Here is a 17,427-nt window from a genome sequence, read left to right as displayed (position 1 = left end):
GTACCAACATAACAAAATAATGTTGGGCTAGTAGTAACGCCCTATCTTATTGAACCGCACAAATTAATTGAATAGGCTAGTAGTTCCTATTTCATTATCTACACACACCGGCAAAATTAGCCGAACACCTTAAAAATGGGACATGTTTGATGTCTCGAATTTCCTAAACCAGTGATCCGATTTGAGTGATTCTTTTGAATATCGTTGTAATAATATTGTTGCTAGACAGGTAAATATCATTTTATACCGGGTGTACCAATCATACTGTGTTTTTTTCTTAAAGTTTGGAACACCCTGTGGAATAATCTAGCATATGTAAAATATTAAAATTAAAACTCGATTGTAGACTTAGGCTTTCTTAACATTTTCCTTTTTGATTCATTTACTTATGTGGGGTAATGAAAAACTTATGTGCGTTAACAACTATCCATGTTTTTGATCAATAAATACTCATAGTTGGGGAGGAAAGTATGTTAAATTTGCAGTTACTCGAGCGTTATGGGGACCTATTGGATTGTGAAGAGTATGTGCTAAAATCAGAAACATGTTAAGTTAAGTTTTCCATAAAGTGGGTGACTTTTCATTTTTTAATTTAATTTTTCATTTAAAATAATCGTTTTTTTTTCGATTATAGCGATCTACCCATATTTCGAAAAAATGTGTCGAATTAAAGTTCCTTATTTTTACGTAAAGAGCCCCGTGGGGGCTCGTGTTTGGTGCCATTCGATAGATTTTTCAAAAATATTGTATACGTGTATTTTGGAGTTTTTCGATCTGATGTTCTTTTCGCGAAATATCGCAGGATTCGTATTTAAAATTTTTAATTTACCCCTCACCCAGGGTAGGCAAAAACCAAGGTTTATTTGGTTTAAATCAGGTTAATTAGATACAACGTATCATAAGTCTAAATACTTTAAAAATTAATAAATTATTTTATAAAATAATAGTAATAACCAACGAAAAAATGATTAAGACAACTTTTATTGTTATTTACACACACAAAAAATTAAAATAACAAAAAAACGTCTTCAAACGTATCAAAACATATTCAAAATAGCTAAGTTCGAAAGTAAAAAATAGAATTTATCTTAATTTTCTTCATTTGCGGCAGCTGTAAAAAAACTTTAAATAAAAACACCAGTTTGGAGGTTCAATAAAAAAACCAGGTTTTTTCTTAAAAAACCAGTTGATTTAATAACCATGGTTTAAACTAAGGTTTTAAGCATGTTGGTTTAAACCTGCCAACCCTGCCCTCACCCCTTTCCGTGGGGGTTCGTTTTTGGTATTATGTATTCGATAGACTTTTAAAAAATATTGAACACGTATTTTTTAGTTTTTCCATCTGACGTTCATTTCACGAAATATTCGCTTTTTTGTGAAACTTTGTGACTCGCCCATTTTCTTAGGCCCCGTTCAAATCGTCAGATTTTTGAAGATATTCTTCTTTAGCGACGAATCGATTGAGGGTAAAATTGTACATCAACCACGCGCCTGCGCACACTGACAGTATGTAGTTCATTGCTAATCTTTCAATATAGGTATGTATGACAATGTATGTATCTGTAACCGTGCAAATAAGTCATTAAAAGAATATATTAGTGGTTTTAGGAAATGTATTATTTATTATAATTCTTGTGTTTTTGGATTTGTGTTTCCCTGTAGTAAAATAATAAAATATGTAGGCATAACATGTTTACAGTTTGTCGCCGTGTTGTGTAATTATATCCGAAACTTACGTGTCAGTTCAAGTGGCTCGATGGCGTAGTTGGCAGAGCGGTGGGACAGAAAACGGAAGGTCGCGGGTTCTAATCCTAGACGATTCATACTTTTTTTTATTTTTCGTTATTTTAATAAAAATTTTTTGGAAGTGGTAGATAAGAAAGTTAGTTTAATTTTTAAATAAAATACAAATAACCTGTTAAGTATATTTACTTCGTTTAAATTACCTATATAATAGAAGAATATCTTCTTACGTGCGTACAAAGTACACACACATTCTTTTTTTAAATATACACCATTTTGCATGTACATACTTAACTTACCTCATCTTAATCTGACGATTTCAAATTTTTTTAAGGATAGATTTTTTTGGATCCCCCTTAACTAACTCCCCTGTATTAAGAACCAATATTATTACATTTACAGGGTACAAGGTTTCTCACTATTTGCTTAGGTTGGATAATAAAAAAAGTTATGTGCGTTAACAACTAGCCATGTTTTCCATCAATAACTCCTCATTTTTTGTTTAGTTTAATAAACAATCCTAAACTAGGCTATGAGAAAGTTTCACAAAAAAGCGAATATTTCGCGAAATAAACGCCAGATCGAAAAACTAAAAAATATGTGTTTAATATTTTTCAAAAATCTATCGAATAATACTAAACCCGACACCTTACGGAGAGGGGTGGGGAGTAAATTAAAAATTTTAAATACGAACTCTGCGATATTTCGTGAAATGAACATCAGATCGTAAAACTGAAAAATACACGTATTCAATATTTTTCAAAAATCTATCGAATGGCACCAAACACGACCCTCACGAAGGTGGGGTGGGGGGTTACTTTAAAATCTTAAATAGGAGCCCCAGTCTTTATTGCAGATTTGGATTCTTGACGTAAAAATTAGCAACTTTAATTCGAAACATTTTTCCAATTATGGATAAATGGCGTTATAATCGGAAAAAACAATTGGTGGAAATGGAAAATTAAATTAAATAATGGAGAGTTCCACACTTTATGGAAAACTTGAATTAACTTTTTTTTTTGGTTTTAGCACCCACTCTTCACAATCCAATAGGTCCCCATAACGCTCGAGTAACTGCAAATGTAGCATACTTTCCTCCCCTACTACTTGATCAAAAACATGGCTAGTTGTTGAAGCACATAACTTTTTTATTTTCCAACATAGACAAATGAATCAAAAAATAAAATGTTAAGAAAGCTCAAGGCTATAATTGAGTTTTAATTTCAATATTTTAGATATGCTAGAATATTCTACAGGATGTTCCGAACTTTAAGAAAAAAACACAATATGATTGTTACACCCGGTATAAAATGACGTTTACCTGTCTAGCAACAATATTATTACACCGATATTCTTAAATAATAAGGCTATAACATACTAAAAGAATAACTCAAATCGGACAACAGGTTTAGGAAATTCGAGACATCAAACATGTCCCATTTTTAAGGTGTTCGGCTAATTTTGCCGGTGTGTGTATTTTAATTGTTTTCATAAAACTTGCAATTATTTAGTAATTTAACTTTATTCTGTAGATATTGTCCGTTGTTAATTTCCTTGGCTTTAGTGGTCTAATTTTAATGTTCTTTATTGTTGTAAAACTTACATTGTATGCAATTGTTTTAGGCTTGAAAATAATGACCCGTTTTGATGGCGGCTCAACTCAGGAATCATCATGTAGCAGCAACTGTGATAGCTCCCCCATCGATAATCATCCTTTAGAAGATGTCGCCTCCTCAAATACAATTCTCGAATCCGTACCAGATCCGACACCTATCCTTCACCAGCTTCAACATCCATCTAATCCACTCCCACAACACAACAAAGACGAGTGCCTACCAGTAACCTCATTGCCTATCGAATCTACTTCCGTTTCGTCAAGTGACCTTACCTCAACAATGACCAATTTCCCTTTGAAAGAAAGAAATTTTTTACCGAAGCCGCGCGAGAGTACCAGTTTCGATCCCAGAGAACCTTGGGTATCAGACAGCGGCAAAGAAAACTGCAAGTCACAAGCGCAAGACAAAGAAGACAATACGATACAATGTAACGAAGTATCGTCCAGCAACTTGGAGGTAGATAGTACCTGTTTGGAGGATGAGGAAGAAGACAACTTTCAACGAAACGGAAAGCATAATTTGAGAAGTGGTAAAAAGACCAAGGGCGAAACGGCCTCGAGTGGTACCAAAGTAAAGCATAATGGAGAAGGAGAATCTAAAAGCACGGTAAAGAAAGAACCTTACTATATTTTAGTTAAATGTTTTTTTCATCCATTTTCTGGTCAAAAATGGCATTTTCTCCAAAATAGCCCAATCTTCCCAGAGTTGTAAACTTTCCCATGTTCGAATTCTCAGTAATTGAATGCTATGCTGGAACAACGTTGTAACCGCCATTACTTACATATATGGGTTTTCCATGGAACAACGTTCTAAATGTGCAAAATAATGTACTGTTGACTGTGGGGAATATTATGAGACTTAACTTGCCTGTCTTGGTAGTTTGAAAATTAGTCAACCTTCAACTTTCGGTGTATTATGGCTTTCAGGCATGTATAATGTTTAACAACGTTGTATGTGTTAAAGTGGGTCGTCTTTCGCGTCAAATTTTCTGCACGTGTTTTGTAAATCAACGTTTTCAATCGTGTAATTTGTCATTTCGAGCTAAAATGGATGTTAGTATAACCAAGTCAGTGATTACCCAAATTAATAGAGGGAAAACACGTGTCTTAATTTCACGTGTACTTCATTTTTTATTTCTAAAACGACGTTTTAACCGCCTTACTTCCACACAACAACGTTTTAACCGATGGGGATTTAACACGTTGTTTTATTAAAATATAGCATATATCGCTGGTACCCAGTGATTTTATTGTTACCCTTAATATTCCATGTTGCTATTTTTAGTATATTTTTTTTTGTTTCTTTTGCATTTTTTATTTTTTGGTCGGTGTTTTATCTTTTATTATAATTTTGTTGCAGTCGCCATCAAATTCAATAATGTCCTTATTCTTTGCAAAGTTCGTTTCCGTTGTCTGAGGTTTATCGTTTTTTGCTAGTTTTTTGGATCCACGTTCATCGCTGTCTTGTCTTCCACCATTTCCACAAGTTTATGATCATTACTAGTGATGTTAGAAGAGAATATTCTCAAGAGAATATTCTCGAGAACGAGAATATTCTCAAGAATATTCTCGGCCAGAAAATTCTCTCGAGAATATTCTCGGCAAAAATTTTCTACGTTTTCAAAAACCGAAACAAAAATAAAAACTAGATACGGGTCAAATTATTATAATTTAAAAAATATGTAGATATATTGTTTTTGCCAATCCCATGAACCACTAGCAAGGGTGTTTACAGTGTCAATATTTATTGTTTTGGTGCAATATTAACGTGCAAATATTTAGAATGGTGTTCATTTAAGCAGAGAAGAACAAGTTGAGGAAACTGAGTTTGTAGATAATTTAGGAACTTTACAATATGGTGATGAGTCGGCTAAAATAATGGCAGATTTGGCACTTTATCGGTCTAAGGAGGGATTTTTTGGAAAACCATACGTTGGTACATGTTTCGGAACAAAATTAGATAAAATAGTAGTTGATATAATTAAGCATGCCTTTATCCAGTGCAGCGACTGAAAGAAGTTTCAGTACTTATGGTTTTTTTATCCACTCCTCTAAAAGAAACCGGCTCACTGCTGAACGGGCTCGTAAGGTAACTTTTATTGCTCACAATTTAAAATTGTTAGACGTAGATCAATCCATGACTGAGCTGGCCACTCGTGAAAAACAAAATCCCACAACTCATCAGTACATTGAAATGTAGATTGTAGATGACTAGGATGAGCTAATGATAGAAATATATTCTGAATCTGAATCTTTTATCATACCACATCGATTATTTGCTGTTAAGAAGAAAATGTCATTTTTTTATCAAAGAAATTTTGTGTTTTTTGTTGTTTTTTTATTTTTTTATATGCAAAGAACACTGTTGTTTAGTCTCATAAATTTTGTATATAAGATCATGATTTTAAACCCCTCTTTTTTATCTTCAACAATATTCTTAAGTGCGTCATGGGGTTAATTCTCAGAAAATTCTACATATCGAGAATATTCTCGGGAATACTCTCGAGAATATTCTCCGATTTTTCATTCTCGAGAATTTTCCAACACTACTGGTACCTATGATTAATGTGATTCCTAATACATTTCCAGTGAAAATAATAACTCTTTGATAAGTATTGGCAATTACAATTTTTTTATATGCGTGTCCGCGAAGCTTATACCTCCCAAAATATTTATAATGAAAAGATTTAGTTCATCATAGATGCCGACGTAAACAATTATTTCTGAGAACTTTTTACTAATTATAATTTTCGTGCACCCACAAACAGAAATGATGTTTTTTGCCGATACTCCTCAAAAAATAAATTTTTTCGCTAACACTTTATTAGGGATTATAATTTTCACAATGGTATAATCGAAAATAATATTTTTCGCGGCGTTCATTGAAAGTTCTACTCTTAACGGCATTTTTCGGAGTTATCCTTTTCGTAGGCGGCGACGATACGTTCATAAATGCTTGTTTTGTACAACTTAAGGTTAATTTTGTTGATATTAATGTTATGCATCCTATAGTCTATCATATTACGCTCATAAATATTTTTTTTTTCAAAATAATCAATTATAAAGTGTTTTTTTCAATTTGTCAACAAAATGTGATTTGGCGTTTACAACGTTGTTCCAGCATAGCATTCAATTGTTTTCCCAACAATTTTAGTCTCAAAAATCAGATATTCTATATGCAATAGTTTGGTGGTAGTTGTGTTAATTTTACTCTTTTTAGGGGGTTAAAAGAAAACTGGAAATTGATCTAAACTCACAGAATCAACCAAGAAAGAGTTTGAGAATAGACAACAATCAAAAGAGAGTAGAAGAAAACACAGGAAAAGAAAGAAAAGCTTATGAGGCTGAAGAAAAGCTCAAGAAGTTGGCAGAAATGGCTGACTTGGCAAAAAGAAAAGCTACAACGTCGTCATTACCGAGTCCAGCTCAAATCTTAAAGGCCAAAAACGTCGAAATGAAGAAGAAGAGCGGTGTTTTGAACAAACCTATTGCCAAAAGAAATATTAAATTGGTTTTTGAAAAAGTGAAGAAAGTACAAACACTCTCTAAGGCCAGTTCAATCAAAGGGCAAAAGTTACAGGTTGGTATTTTTCATGTATTAATTATTTTTTATAAAAAATCGAAAATTAGGTTGTTATGTTGGTATAGTCGGAGTAACTGATATTGTGAAACGGCTTTAAAAACCGCGAAATTTCTTCTTGTTTGACCAACATCGTTTTATTAAAACAATTTTTGACGGTGGCTCATTTTCACTCGTCATTCGACATTGGTCAAAAAAGTGTACTAAGTGCAGTTTATACAGGGTGTTAGTAAATAAGTATGAAAAACTTAAAGGAGTAAGTCTACATGAAAAAATAATGACAGTTTGCTCTATAAACGTATGTCCGTAAATGCTTCGTTTCCGAGATACGGGGTGTGGAAATTTTTATTTCAAACTACGAATTATTTTATTACTCTAAGACAGTTTGAGCTATGGAAATTAAATTTGGTGGGTTTTAAGAGGTAGTTTGATATACAAATAACAATTTTGTATTCATCATTGGTGCGCCTACGGGTAATGGTCTGAATTTTTTGAAAGAAAAAAATAGTATGTCACTGAGATATTTTAAATTAAAAATTATTTTTGTATTCCACGTTTAATTTATGATAAAGAACCTTTCTTGTCTTTTTTTTTTCATATGGTGCACCGTTTTTATGCAAAAAAATAAAACATCTTCGCGCGTATTTTTCATTTCGTAATAAATTATCAAGAACTCTCCAATATAATAATACCAAACTAGAACAATAGAAAATATTTCTAAAAAGATTTTAACTATGTTCAAGGCTACAACAAATTACCTCCTTTACAAATTACCTCCTTTAAAGGTGGCAGAGTAATGTTATATTCACCATTGGCGCGCGTACGAGTAATGGCCTGAATTTTTTAAAGAAAAAAATAGTACGCAACTGAGATATGTCAAATTAAAAATTATTTTTGAATTCCTCGTTCAATTTACGACAAAAAATCGTTCTTGTCTTTTTTTCATATGAGGCGCCGTTTTTATGCAAAAAAATAAAACATCTTAACGTTTACAAAGTATTTGAAATAAGTTCCTATGCATATCTACCTCGAATAATTTGTCACCGTTAAGTTGTTTTATTTTTTTGTATAAAAACGGCGCCACATATAAAAAAAGACAAGAATGATTTTTTGTCGTAAATTGAACGAAGACTTTAAAAATGATTTTTAATTTGACGTATCTCAGTGGCATGCTATTTTTTTTCTTTAAAAAATTCAGACCATTACCTGTACGGGCGCCAATGGTGAATATAAAATTATTCTGTCACCCTTAAAGGAGGTAATTTTGAACATTTGTTATAGCTTTGCACCTAGTTAAAATCTTTTTAGTAATATTTTCATATTTTCTGTTATTGTTCTACTTTGGTACTATTATAATGGAGAGTTCTTGATAATGTATTAAGAAATGAAAAATACGCGCAAAAATGTTTTATTTTTTCGCATAAAAACGGTTCTTTTTCATAAATTACTCGCGGAATACAAAAATAATTTTTAATTTGAAATATCTCAGTGGCGTACCATTTTTTTTCTTTAAAAAAATAAAATTCAGACCATTACCCGTAGGCGCGCCAATGATCAGTACAAAATTGTTATTTGTTTGTCAAAAAATTCGCAATAACTACCTCTTAAAACCCACCAAATGTAATTTTCATATCTCAACCGGTCTTGAGCAATAAAAAAATTGGCAGTTTGAAATAAAAATTTCAACACCCTGTATCTCGGAAACGAAGCATTTGTGGACATACGTTTATAGAGCAAACTGTCATTATTTTTCCATGTAGAATACTGTAGAATAAGTTTTTCATACTTATTTAGTAACACCCTGTATAAATTTGTAAAACCTAAAAACCGACTTAAATCGCTTGAGAATCTTCTGATCGCTTCTCTTATTAACCGCGACCATTGAGATTGAGTACAGTTAGCCAATTGTAGTGTCAACTACAGAATGCGTGTTACTTTTAAGTAATTAATTTGTTGCATATCAGATAACAGAAATAAAATGTATCGCGTATGAAGAGTCACCGTCTTCAAATTATTGTCGGACTGCTTTATAGTAAGATAACCGTTTTAGTTGGGAAGCAGGTTGTTAATAGAGTGTAGAGTGTTTTTTTTTGCATTCAGATTAGAACATTTTGTTCAACATAATGTTATAAAAATAGAAGGATTCCTGTAAGGTGAAATGTAAATAAATATGGTCAACATTAATTTTAGCACATAGGATGTCCTGCTTTAACGGTATATACATAAGAGTAACTAAGTAAAATATCTTCTTCTTCTTCTTTTTGTATAGACATGACTCTGTCTGTTTTTTCAATGTGCCTCTAGTAAGTTGTCGTTCCATCGTTTTCGTGGTCTTCCCACTGATCGTCTTCCTATTGGGGAACCGTCTCTCGCTCTCCTGACTATCCTATTTGTTGTCATTCGGCTTATGTGGTCATTCCATTCTATTGTTCTGTTTCTTACCTAGTTATTAATGTTATACACCTTGCGTCTCCGTCGTATATCTGTACTTCTAGCTCTGTCCCATAGAGTCTTACCATCGATTTTTCGAAGGGTTTTCATCTCCACTGTTTCGAGCAATCTTTTTGTCCTGTCTGTGCCGGGTCGTGTTTCTGCCGCGTATGCCATTATTGGTCTGATGACTGTTTTGTAAATTCTGCTTTTCATTTCTTTTCCGATATTTTTATTTCTCCATATTGCGTCATTCAGGCAACCTGCGGCTCTGTTTGCTCTATTCACTTGATCTTCCACTTCTGTTTCTAGCCTTCCGTAGCTAGATAGTGTGATGCCTAGGTATTTAAACTCCATCACTTGCTCTATTATCTGACCTTCCAGCTCCAATTTACATCTTATTGGATCTGCTGTTATAACCATGCATTTTGTCTTTTGTGAGGAAATTAGCATTATTTTAAGTTGTTTTTCTCCCATTTGGTATCCTTTTTTAATTCATACTTTTTTTATTATTTCGTCCATGATCAGGTTGAACAATAAAGGACTCAAGGAATCCCCCTGTCTTATCCCATTGCCGGCTTCAATTGGGTCAGTTAATTCATCGTCCACTTTTACTTTTATTGTGTTGTTCTGGTATCTAAGTAAAATATAAATATTTTAATTACATATTTAATTCCCAGAAAAAATCAGCTGCCCAATATAGCTTAACCCTTTTCTTGGCAAGCCAAAATAAAAATGTGAAAAGTGTGTTTTCTTTCTATTAATGCCCTTCTAGATTCATTTAAAAATTCATGAAATAGAAATTTTACCTTTAATTTATTGCTAAGTACCAAATTTTAATTTATTACAAATTTGTTACATTTCTAAATATGCGACGATTTTTCATAATTCAATAAACAAAAAACAACTAAAATGTACACTTTCTATTTATAGGATAATTGCACAATATAAAACAATCACCAAAATAAAAAAAACACACTATTTCTTACAAAAAATTAAAAGTTACTAAAAGCAGTCGAGGACCTTCTCAAAAATTTATCAAATATATCCAACAGATGACAGATGGCATCAATTAGAATATTAGAAATGCTCAGAAATCGGTAATAATAAAAATATAAGCGAACTATTGTCATTTAGGGATAGTTTCATATTATTAGTACAAAATATGACTCATACAATATACCTCAAGTTACCTAGAACTCACCTAGGGACCTAAAATGAAAATGTTACAAATTTGTTACATTGCCAAGAAGAGGGTTAAGGCCGAACTACTAAAACCTACAAATCTGACCGTTTCACTATATCCCTTAATTAGACTATAATAATAATTTTTTATTACATATATTTTAATTTACAATCTGCTTCATCGAAGATATAAGTAAATAGATTGAATGTTAAATACCCGAGGGAGAAGTTGTTCTGTGGCAACCCTCCTATTATATTTTTTACATTAGATCATAATATATTTAATTTATTAAATCTGTTGGCCATAGTTTCTTTAGTCGTCTTGTGAATTCGGGAGGAGTGTTTAGCAGTCTTGCTTCATCATTTGGATGACTTCTCAGTCCATCAAGGTAGCTCTTTGTGATTTTTCGAATTTCTTCCTCTACCAAAGGTGTAGCTGATTCCTCGTGTAGGGTTTTATTGCTTACATACCAGGGTGCGTTGAATGTCATTCTCAATATTTTTGATTGGACTCTTTGTATTATCTTGATATTTGATGGCTTTGAGCAATCCCAGAGTTGGATACCATAGGTCCACATTGGTTTTATCATAGATTTATACAGGAGCAGTTTATTTTCAATATTGAGTTTTGATTTTCGACCCATAAGCCAGCTCATTTGTCGTATTTTGATGTTGATCTGGGTTTTCTTGGCTTGAATGTGCGGCTTCCATATTAATCTTTTGTCAAGGGTTAGTCACAAGTATTCAACTTGTCCATCCATCCAATGGCACTACAGCCCAAATCGAGCCTTGGCCTCCTTCAATAAGCTTCTCCAATCATTTCGATTTACCGCTGTTCTTTTCCATGAACGCGTTCCCAGGAAGTTCCTGGCATCCTCATCGACTTCGTCTTCCCATCTCTTTTTAGGTCTTCCAACCGGTCTTCTTCCCTGCATTCTTGCATTCAGCAATTTTCTGGGGATTCTATTCTCATGCATGCGGACCACGTGCCCTGCCCACCGTAATCTCTGTAGTTTAGTGTGTTGTGCTAGAGTTGGTTCGCTATATTGCTCGTATATTTCTCTATTATACCTAATTCGCCAGTTGTTATTTTCCCTTATTGGGCCCAGTATCCTACGTAATACTTTTCTTTCAAACACATCTAATGCATTGGCAGATTTCTGTGTCACCACCCATGTTTCGCAGCCATAACTTACTATGGGCCTGATTATTGTTTTATATACCCGGAGTTTTGTTTTCCGGTGTACGTCTCGCGATTTGAATATGTGGCCCATCGCGAAATATGCTTTATTTGCCAGCACAAGCCTTCTATTTATTTCCGGTTCTTCTTCACTGCTTGCAACCAGATCCATTCCTAGGTACTTGAATCTATTCACATGTTCTATATCGTCAATAAAGTGTTGTTGCGCCGGTCTATTTGATCTGGTTTGTATGAGTAGTTTTGTTTTATTTGTGTTTATTGCTAGCCCTACTGCTTCTGCACTCTGTTTCAACTCAACGTAGGTTTCTTCCGCTGCATTCATTGTTCTGCTCATTATGTTTATATCATCCGCGTATGCTGCTAATTGGGTAGATTTGTTTGTAAGTATGTTATTTCCGCTTACCGTCAACCGTCTAATTACATATTCAAGAACAAGATTAAAAAGCGTTGGAGCCAGTCCGTCGCCTTGTTTCAGTCCTTGCGTTATCGTAAACGCATCAGTGATCTGTCCTTGAATACATACAGTAGAACCCCGCAAATCCGAACTAATTGGGGGGACAGCCTGTTCGGATTCCGAAAAGTTCGGATTATCCGAAAGTTAGCCTAAGAAGCTAACGAAGATGATTTTTAAAAGATTTGGACTGCCACCGATCCCTTTATGAAACCCTATCCGCACGTTTATTCCTCCAATATTCTAAAGCTGAAAAATATTTAGATCACCGAAATATTAAATCGCTAACGCCAGTAGTTTTGTTTGGTCAGGGGACATGGAAATTCGGCCATGTAAATGATTCATTTAATTTGTAATCTGGATATTGATAACACTATGTTTCTCATGTTTCTTATCTTTTTCAATGTTTTCGTTCATAGTATACCATGGAAAATGTGTATTATGCACATTCCTTTATTGATTGTGTTAAGTCTAACTCGAGGCTTTTATTCACCCATTAGTGTTCCAGTGTTGAATACTGTAGCTAGCATCTTACGCAATTATTTTCTCACATAATAAACATGTTTTTAAATTTTTATTTTGAATTTTTAAAATTTTTTTTCACTTTCCGTTGGTTCGGATTTGCGGGGTTCTACTGTACTTGTGCTTCTGTTTCTGTCATTGTCATTTGCACTAGTCGTATTAATTTTGATGGTATGCCAAATTCTTCCAATATATTAGGTAGAATTGTTCTATCTATTGAATCATAGGCTTGTTTAAAATCTACAAAGAGATTGTAAACGTCCATGTCATATTCCCCTGCTTTGGCTAGTATTTCTTTAACTGTAAATAGTTGGTCAATGGTAGATCTATTTTGCCTAAACCCTGCTTGATATTCCCCGATGATTTTTTCCGTGAGAGGTTGAAGTCTTCGATTAAGGATGTTTGTGAATATTTTGTATCCCGAACAAAGTAAAGAGATGCCTCTATAATTCTGACACAACAGTTTGTCTCCTTTTTTATGAATAGGGCAGATTATACTTTTCTTCCATTGTTGGGGGATTTCTTCTTCTATCCATATCTCTCGTATTAGCTGATACATCTGTTGTGTCAAATTCCTTCCTCCTTGCTTGAGTAGTTCTGCCGGTATTTTATCTATTCCCGGTGCTTTATGGCTTTTTTGTATGTGGATTGCCGTTTGGACCTCCTCTAGCGTTGGGGGGTCTAGTTAATTCATTTTCTTCTCCATCTTCCCCCAGCTCTTGTTGTTGTACCTCCTGCCGTGCCTGCTGCTGTCTCTGTTGTTGTAATGGTGGTTGTGCCCCTTTGTTTAATATGTTGTAATTCAACTTGTGCTGACTGTTAATTGTGTATCGTTTAATGTTATTATTGGACATACATCTCTTCGGTTTGTAAAAGTGACTTGGGTTGACTTCGTTTCATTTACTTTCACCTTCCATTTGTTGAGCCATGTTCCCAATTGGTCTAGGTGGTTTTGCAGTTGTGCAGACGCGATAATGGGGTCCTCATTTACAGCGATTATGGTGGTGTCATCAGCGAATGTTAAAATTTGGGTTGTTTCAGTGGTTGGGATATCTGCGGTAAATAATAGGTAAAGGAGAGGACCCAGGACGCTACCCTGTGGTACGCCTGATTTAATGGGAAAATATGTGGAAGTTGCTGTGTTATATTTTACTTGGAAGTAACGATCTTCAATGTAGGATTTCATAATTAGGTCGTAGGGGGTTGGAAGAATGCTTTTGAGTTTAAGAGTCCAGTATGCCATACTCTATCAAATGCCTTTTCTACATCTAAGAATGCCGCTGTGCAATATTTTTTCCCCAATAGCAGTAAGGATTTTTGTTATAATTCTATGAGTCTGTTGTGTTGTGGAGTGTCTCTCTCTAACACCAAACTGGTGTATGGGTATTTCTACATCTAGGTTAATGTCCTTCAGTCTATCAAGTAGTAGTCTTTCGAAAATCTTAGACATTGTCGCCAACAGGCTGATTGGTCGATAGGATGACGTTTTATTTGGAGGTTTGAACGGTTTGTGAATCATTATTATTTGCGCAAATTTCCATGTGATTGGGAAATATGTCAGTCTGAGTGCAGTATTGTATATTGTAGTTAACATGACTAATGCTCTTCTCGGAAGATTTTTCAGTATTAATCCTGTTAATAGGTCAAATCCAGGTGCTTTGTGGTTATTGCATTTTTCTATTTCTAGTTTCACTTCTGATTGACTGAATGGTGTTATTGGGGGTATCATAGGGCAAGCACTATCCAGGAAGTCTCTTATTAAGTTTCCATGGTTATTAGTATCTGCTTGGTGTTCTTTAAAAATACCAGCTAAGTATTCTACAAATGTTGATACTTTTTCCTGGTCTGATCTTCCCCAAGTACCGTCATCTTTTTTAATTGGTGGGTTGTGTTCTGTAGTAGGTCTCTTTAAGTATCTTGTTGCCTTCCATGTTGAGTGATCTTTAGAAAAGGTACTAATGTAGTGTTCAACTGTGGCATTGTGTGGCATCATTTAGCGCTGATCTTAATTGGCTGGCTAGTCGGTTATATTCTTGTTTGTCAATAAGATTGCGGCTTCGTTGCCATCTACCTCTTGCTCTTCGTTTTTCGACTATTAGTTATCTAATATAATTCGTAGTGGTATTTGCGTTTTTTTGCTTTGCAGTTGATGGTGTAGCTCGATATTGTTGAATTTGACAGGTGAGGTGGTTTAAAGCTTTATTTATGTAATCTTTTTCTTTTAGTCCGATTCCAAGATTTAAATGTTGAATGGGTTGCATGTGAGAGTTCATTTTAAATGAAGTAAAAGACAGACGTACTCTCAATAATTTAATTGTGTACTTCCGACGACCGGTTTCGCTCTCTATAGGTTGCAGAGCATCATCAGGTCAACGGTTACAAGTCACTAAATGCTACAAATAAAAACCAGAGTTAGAACAATGTCTGGTTATAAAAGATGCTAAAGATCCATAAGATCAAGCCAATGTTGAACAACATACATAAAATAGTAAAAACAGCAGACAAATACATATGCATGTAAAAAGGGGGCGGTAACAAACGTCCCCAAGCTTACAAACACATGCAGATGTATACTGTCAACAATCATGCAATTATAACGTGTCGTACTTACATTCGGATACAAGGAGCTATAACCTCATTATTCCTTAACATGATGTTTCTGCTTAAGTTATACTAACGGGATATGGTGGAATAGACGGAGAATGTTACAAAGTTAAACAAGTTTATGGTATAGGGCTTTTCATTCACAGTCATTTGTTTCGAGCTTCTGTCATGTGTCACATAATATTAATATATCTATGTCGTACGTTATTGGTATTACGTTATGATACAAACCGAAGACGTATGACGTAGATATAATAATATTATGTGACACATGACAGAAGCTAGAAACAAATGACCATCGATGAAAAGCCCTATTTAGGATTTCTTGAGGGTGAAGAGATAGTTGTTGAGAGACAACCAACAAATCTGTGTCTATTTTTGTGTTTGTGAAGTAAAATAGTGAATGTCTTATATACAATTTTTTAAAATGTTTACTGTTTACAAAAAGTTTTGGAGGTTTTATTGGTTTTAAAGATTTATATTTTTACTTATTAAAGAATTTGTTTTTATTATTTTATTTATATTTATTAACAGAATTCTAGTTATTAATGTGTGTGTTAGTGCAAGATTGACAACGTTTGGATACAGATGAGTAGAATGTGTATTATGTATGTTAGATGTGGATGTGCAGCTGTAACCTAAATTGTTAAGGCCAGTACTACTTGATGTTCTAATGAAAGGAGTAGTGGTCGTGTAAGGGAAGACCAATCAGAAAGCTTAAAAACTTAAGAAAACTTAAAAAGTTGTAGCTAAAATATAAATTAGCAGTCATATATTAAAAGAGTAATAAATGTTAATTAATAGAAAACAATGTAGGTACCTCGAACTGAGATATAAGTTAAAGGGGTGGAGAAGTAGAGTAGAAAATAAAAGAATAGAAAGAAAGGTAGGAAGTAAAATTCAGTTGTAAGTAATTGATTGCAAATTGAGACTGTTTTAAGACAAGCATCATTTATTAAATTATTGAGAGTACGTCTGTCTTTTACTTCATCCAAGATTTAAATTCGTGTCAAGCTGGTACTTGAATTCACACCAGTTAGTTTTAGAGGACGTCATCTTGAGTATCTCAGGTTGTTTAATTATGTGGGTGCTGAGTGTTGCTACGATTGATGTGTGGTCAGACGAGAGCTCCCAATTTGCTTCTATGTCTGTGTAGTTTGCTGGAATTTCTTTTAGGATGAAGAAGTCTAGTAGCTCTGGTAGTCTATTGGTGTCGGATGGTCAGTACATTGGTTGTCCTGTCGATAAGTAGGTGCAGTTTGTGTTGTTGGTTGCATCTAGTAGGCTTCTTCCTTTTGGTGTAATGAAGCGTGAACCCCAATTCGTCTGCTTAGCATTTCAATCACCTCCAACAATGAATTTGTTATCTAGCTTGTTGAGTAGTTCTTCGTATTCTTCAGTTGTGATTCTATGTCTAGGAGGGCTATATGTTGCAGCAATTTCGAAGTCCCAAGGCCTGTCATTTATATTAAGTATTGTTGCTTGAATCTTATTTGTTTTATGATCCGGCATTTGATGATGTTGTATATTGTTCCTTATAATTATTGCGGATCCTCCATGGGCTGTTCCATCTGGGTGACTAGTGTGGTAGACTGAGTATTGAGGTATTTTAATCACGCTTCTTTCTGTGAAATGCGTTTCGGATATAAGAAGGATGTCTATTTTGTTGTCCTCTAGGAATTGGATTACTTCTACCTTATATTAAACGATAAAACTAATTAATTGTTCTACTTCTATATAACATTATTCAAGATGAACTTCTGGAATATTTCTTAAGAATATCACTACTTTATACCCAGACTATGGGCCATTCCACGAACATACGCCTGTTTTGGATTACTTCGACAACGAATATTTTACTGTGCAACATAAGAAGTACGAAAGTAAATGGCGCTAATAATTATTCCAATAAACAACAATGTAATTTGCAATTTACTTATGTTCTTCTTATTTTGCACAGTAAAATATTCGTTGTCGAAGTAATCCAAAACAGGCGTATGTTCGTGGAATAGGGTATACCGATTTTTTTATTCATTTATTATTATAGAATATTTAGACAGATCAGAAACAAACTTCTTACAATACTTTTGTTTTAG

General features: G+C 34.0%; 1 protein-coding gene across 1 annotated transcript in view; it reads left to right on the top strand.

Annotated features, from left to right (window-relative positions):
* Positions 1-17,427, top strand: part of LOC126881969 (protein phosphatase 1D) — a 53,128-nt gene that overhangs the window by 21,206 nt on the left and 14,495 nt on the right. Inside the window, exons 6-7 of the mRNA XM_050646716.1 lie at positions 3,367-3,965; positions 6,579-6,938. Coding sequence (XP_050502673.1) covers positions 3,367-3,965; positions 6,579-6,938 — 959 coding nt within the window. The remainder of the gene's footprint in view (positions 1-3,366; positions 3,966-6,578; positions 6,939-17,427) is intronic.

This window comes from Diabrotica virgifera, chromosome 3 (assembly GCF_917563875.1).
Source record: "Diabrotica virgifera virgifera chromosome 3, PGI_DIABVI_V3a".
In the NCBI taxonomy this organism is placed as follows: domain Eukaryota; kingdom Metazoa; phylum Arthropoda; class Insecta; order Coleoptera; family Chrysomelidae; genus Diabrotica; species Diabrotica virgifera.
The sequence above is the reverse complement of the archived record's forward strand: the minus strand, read 5'-3'. Positions and strand labels throughout refer to the sequence as shown.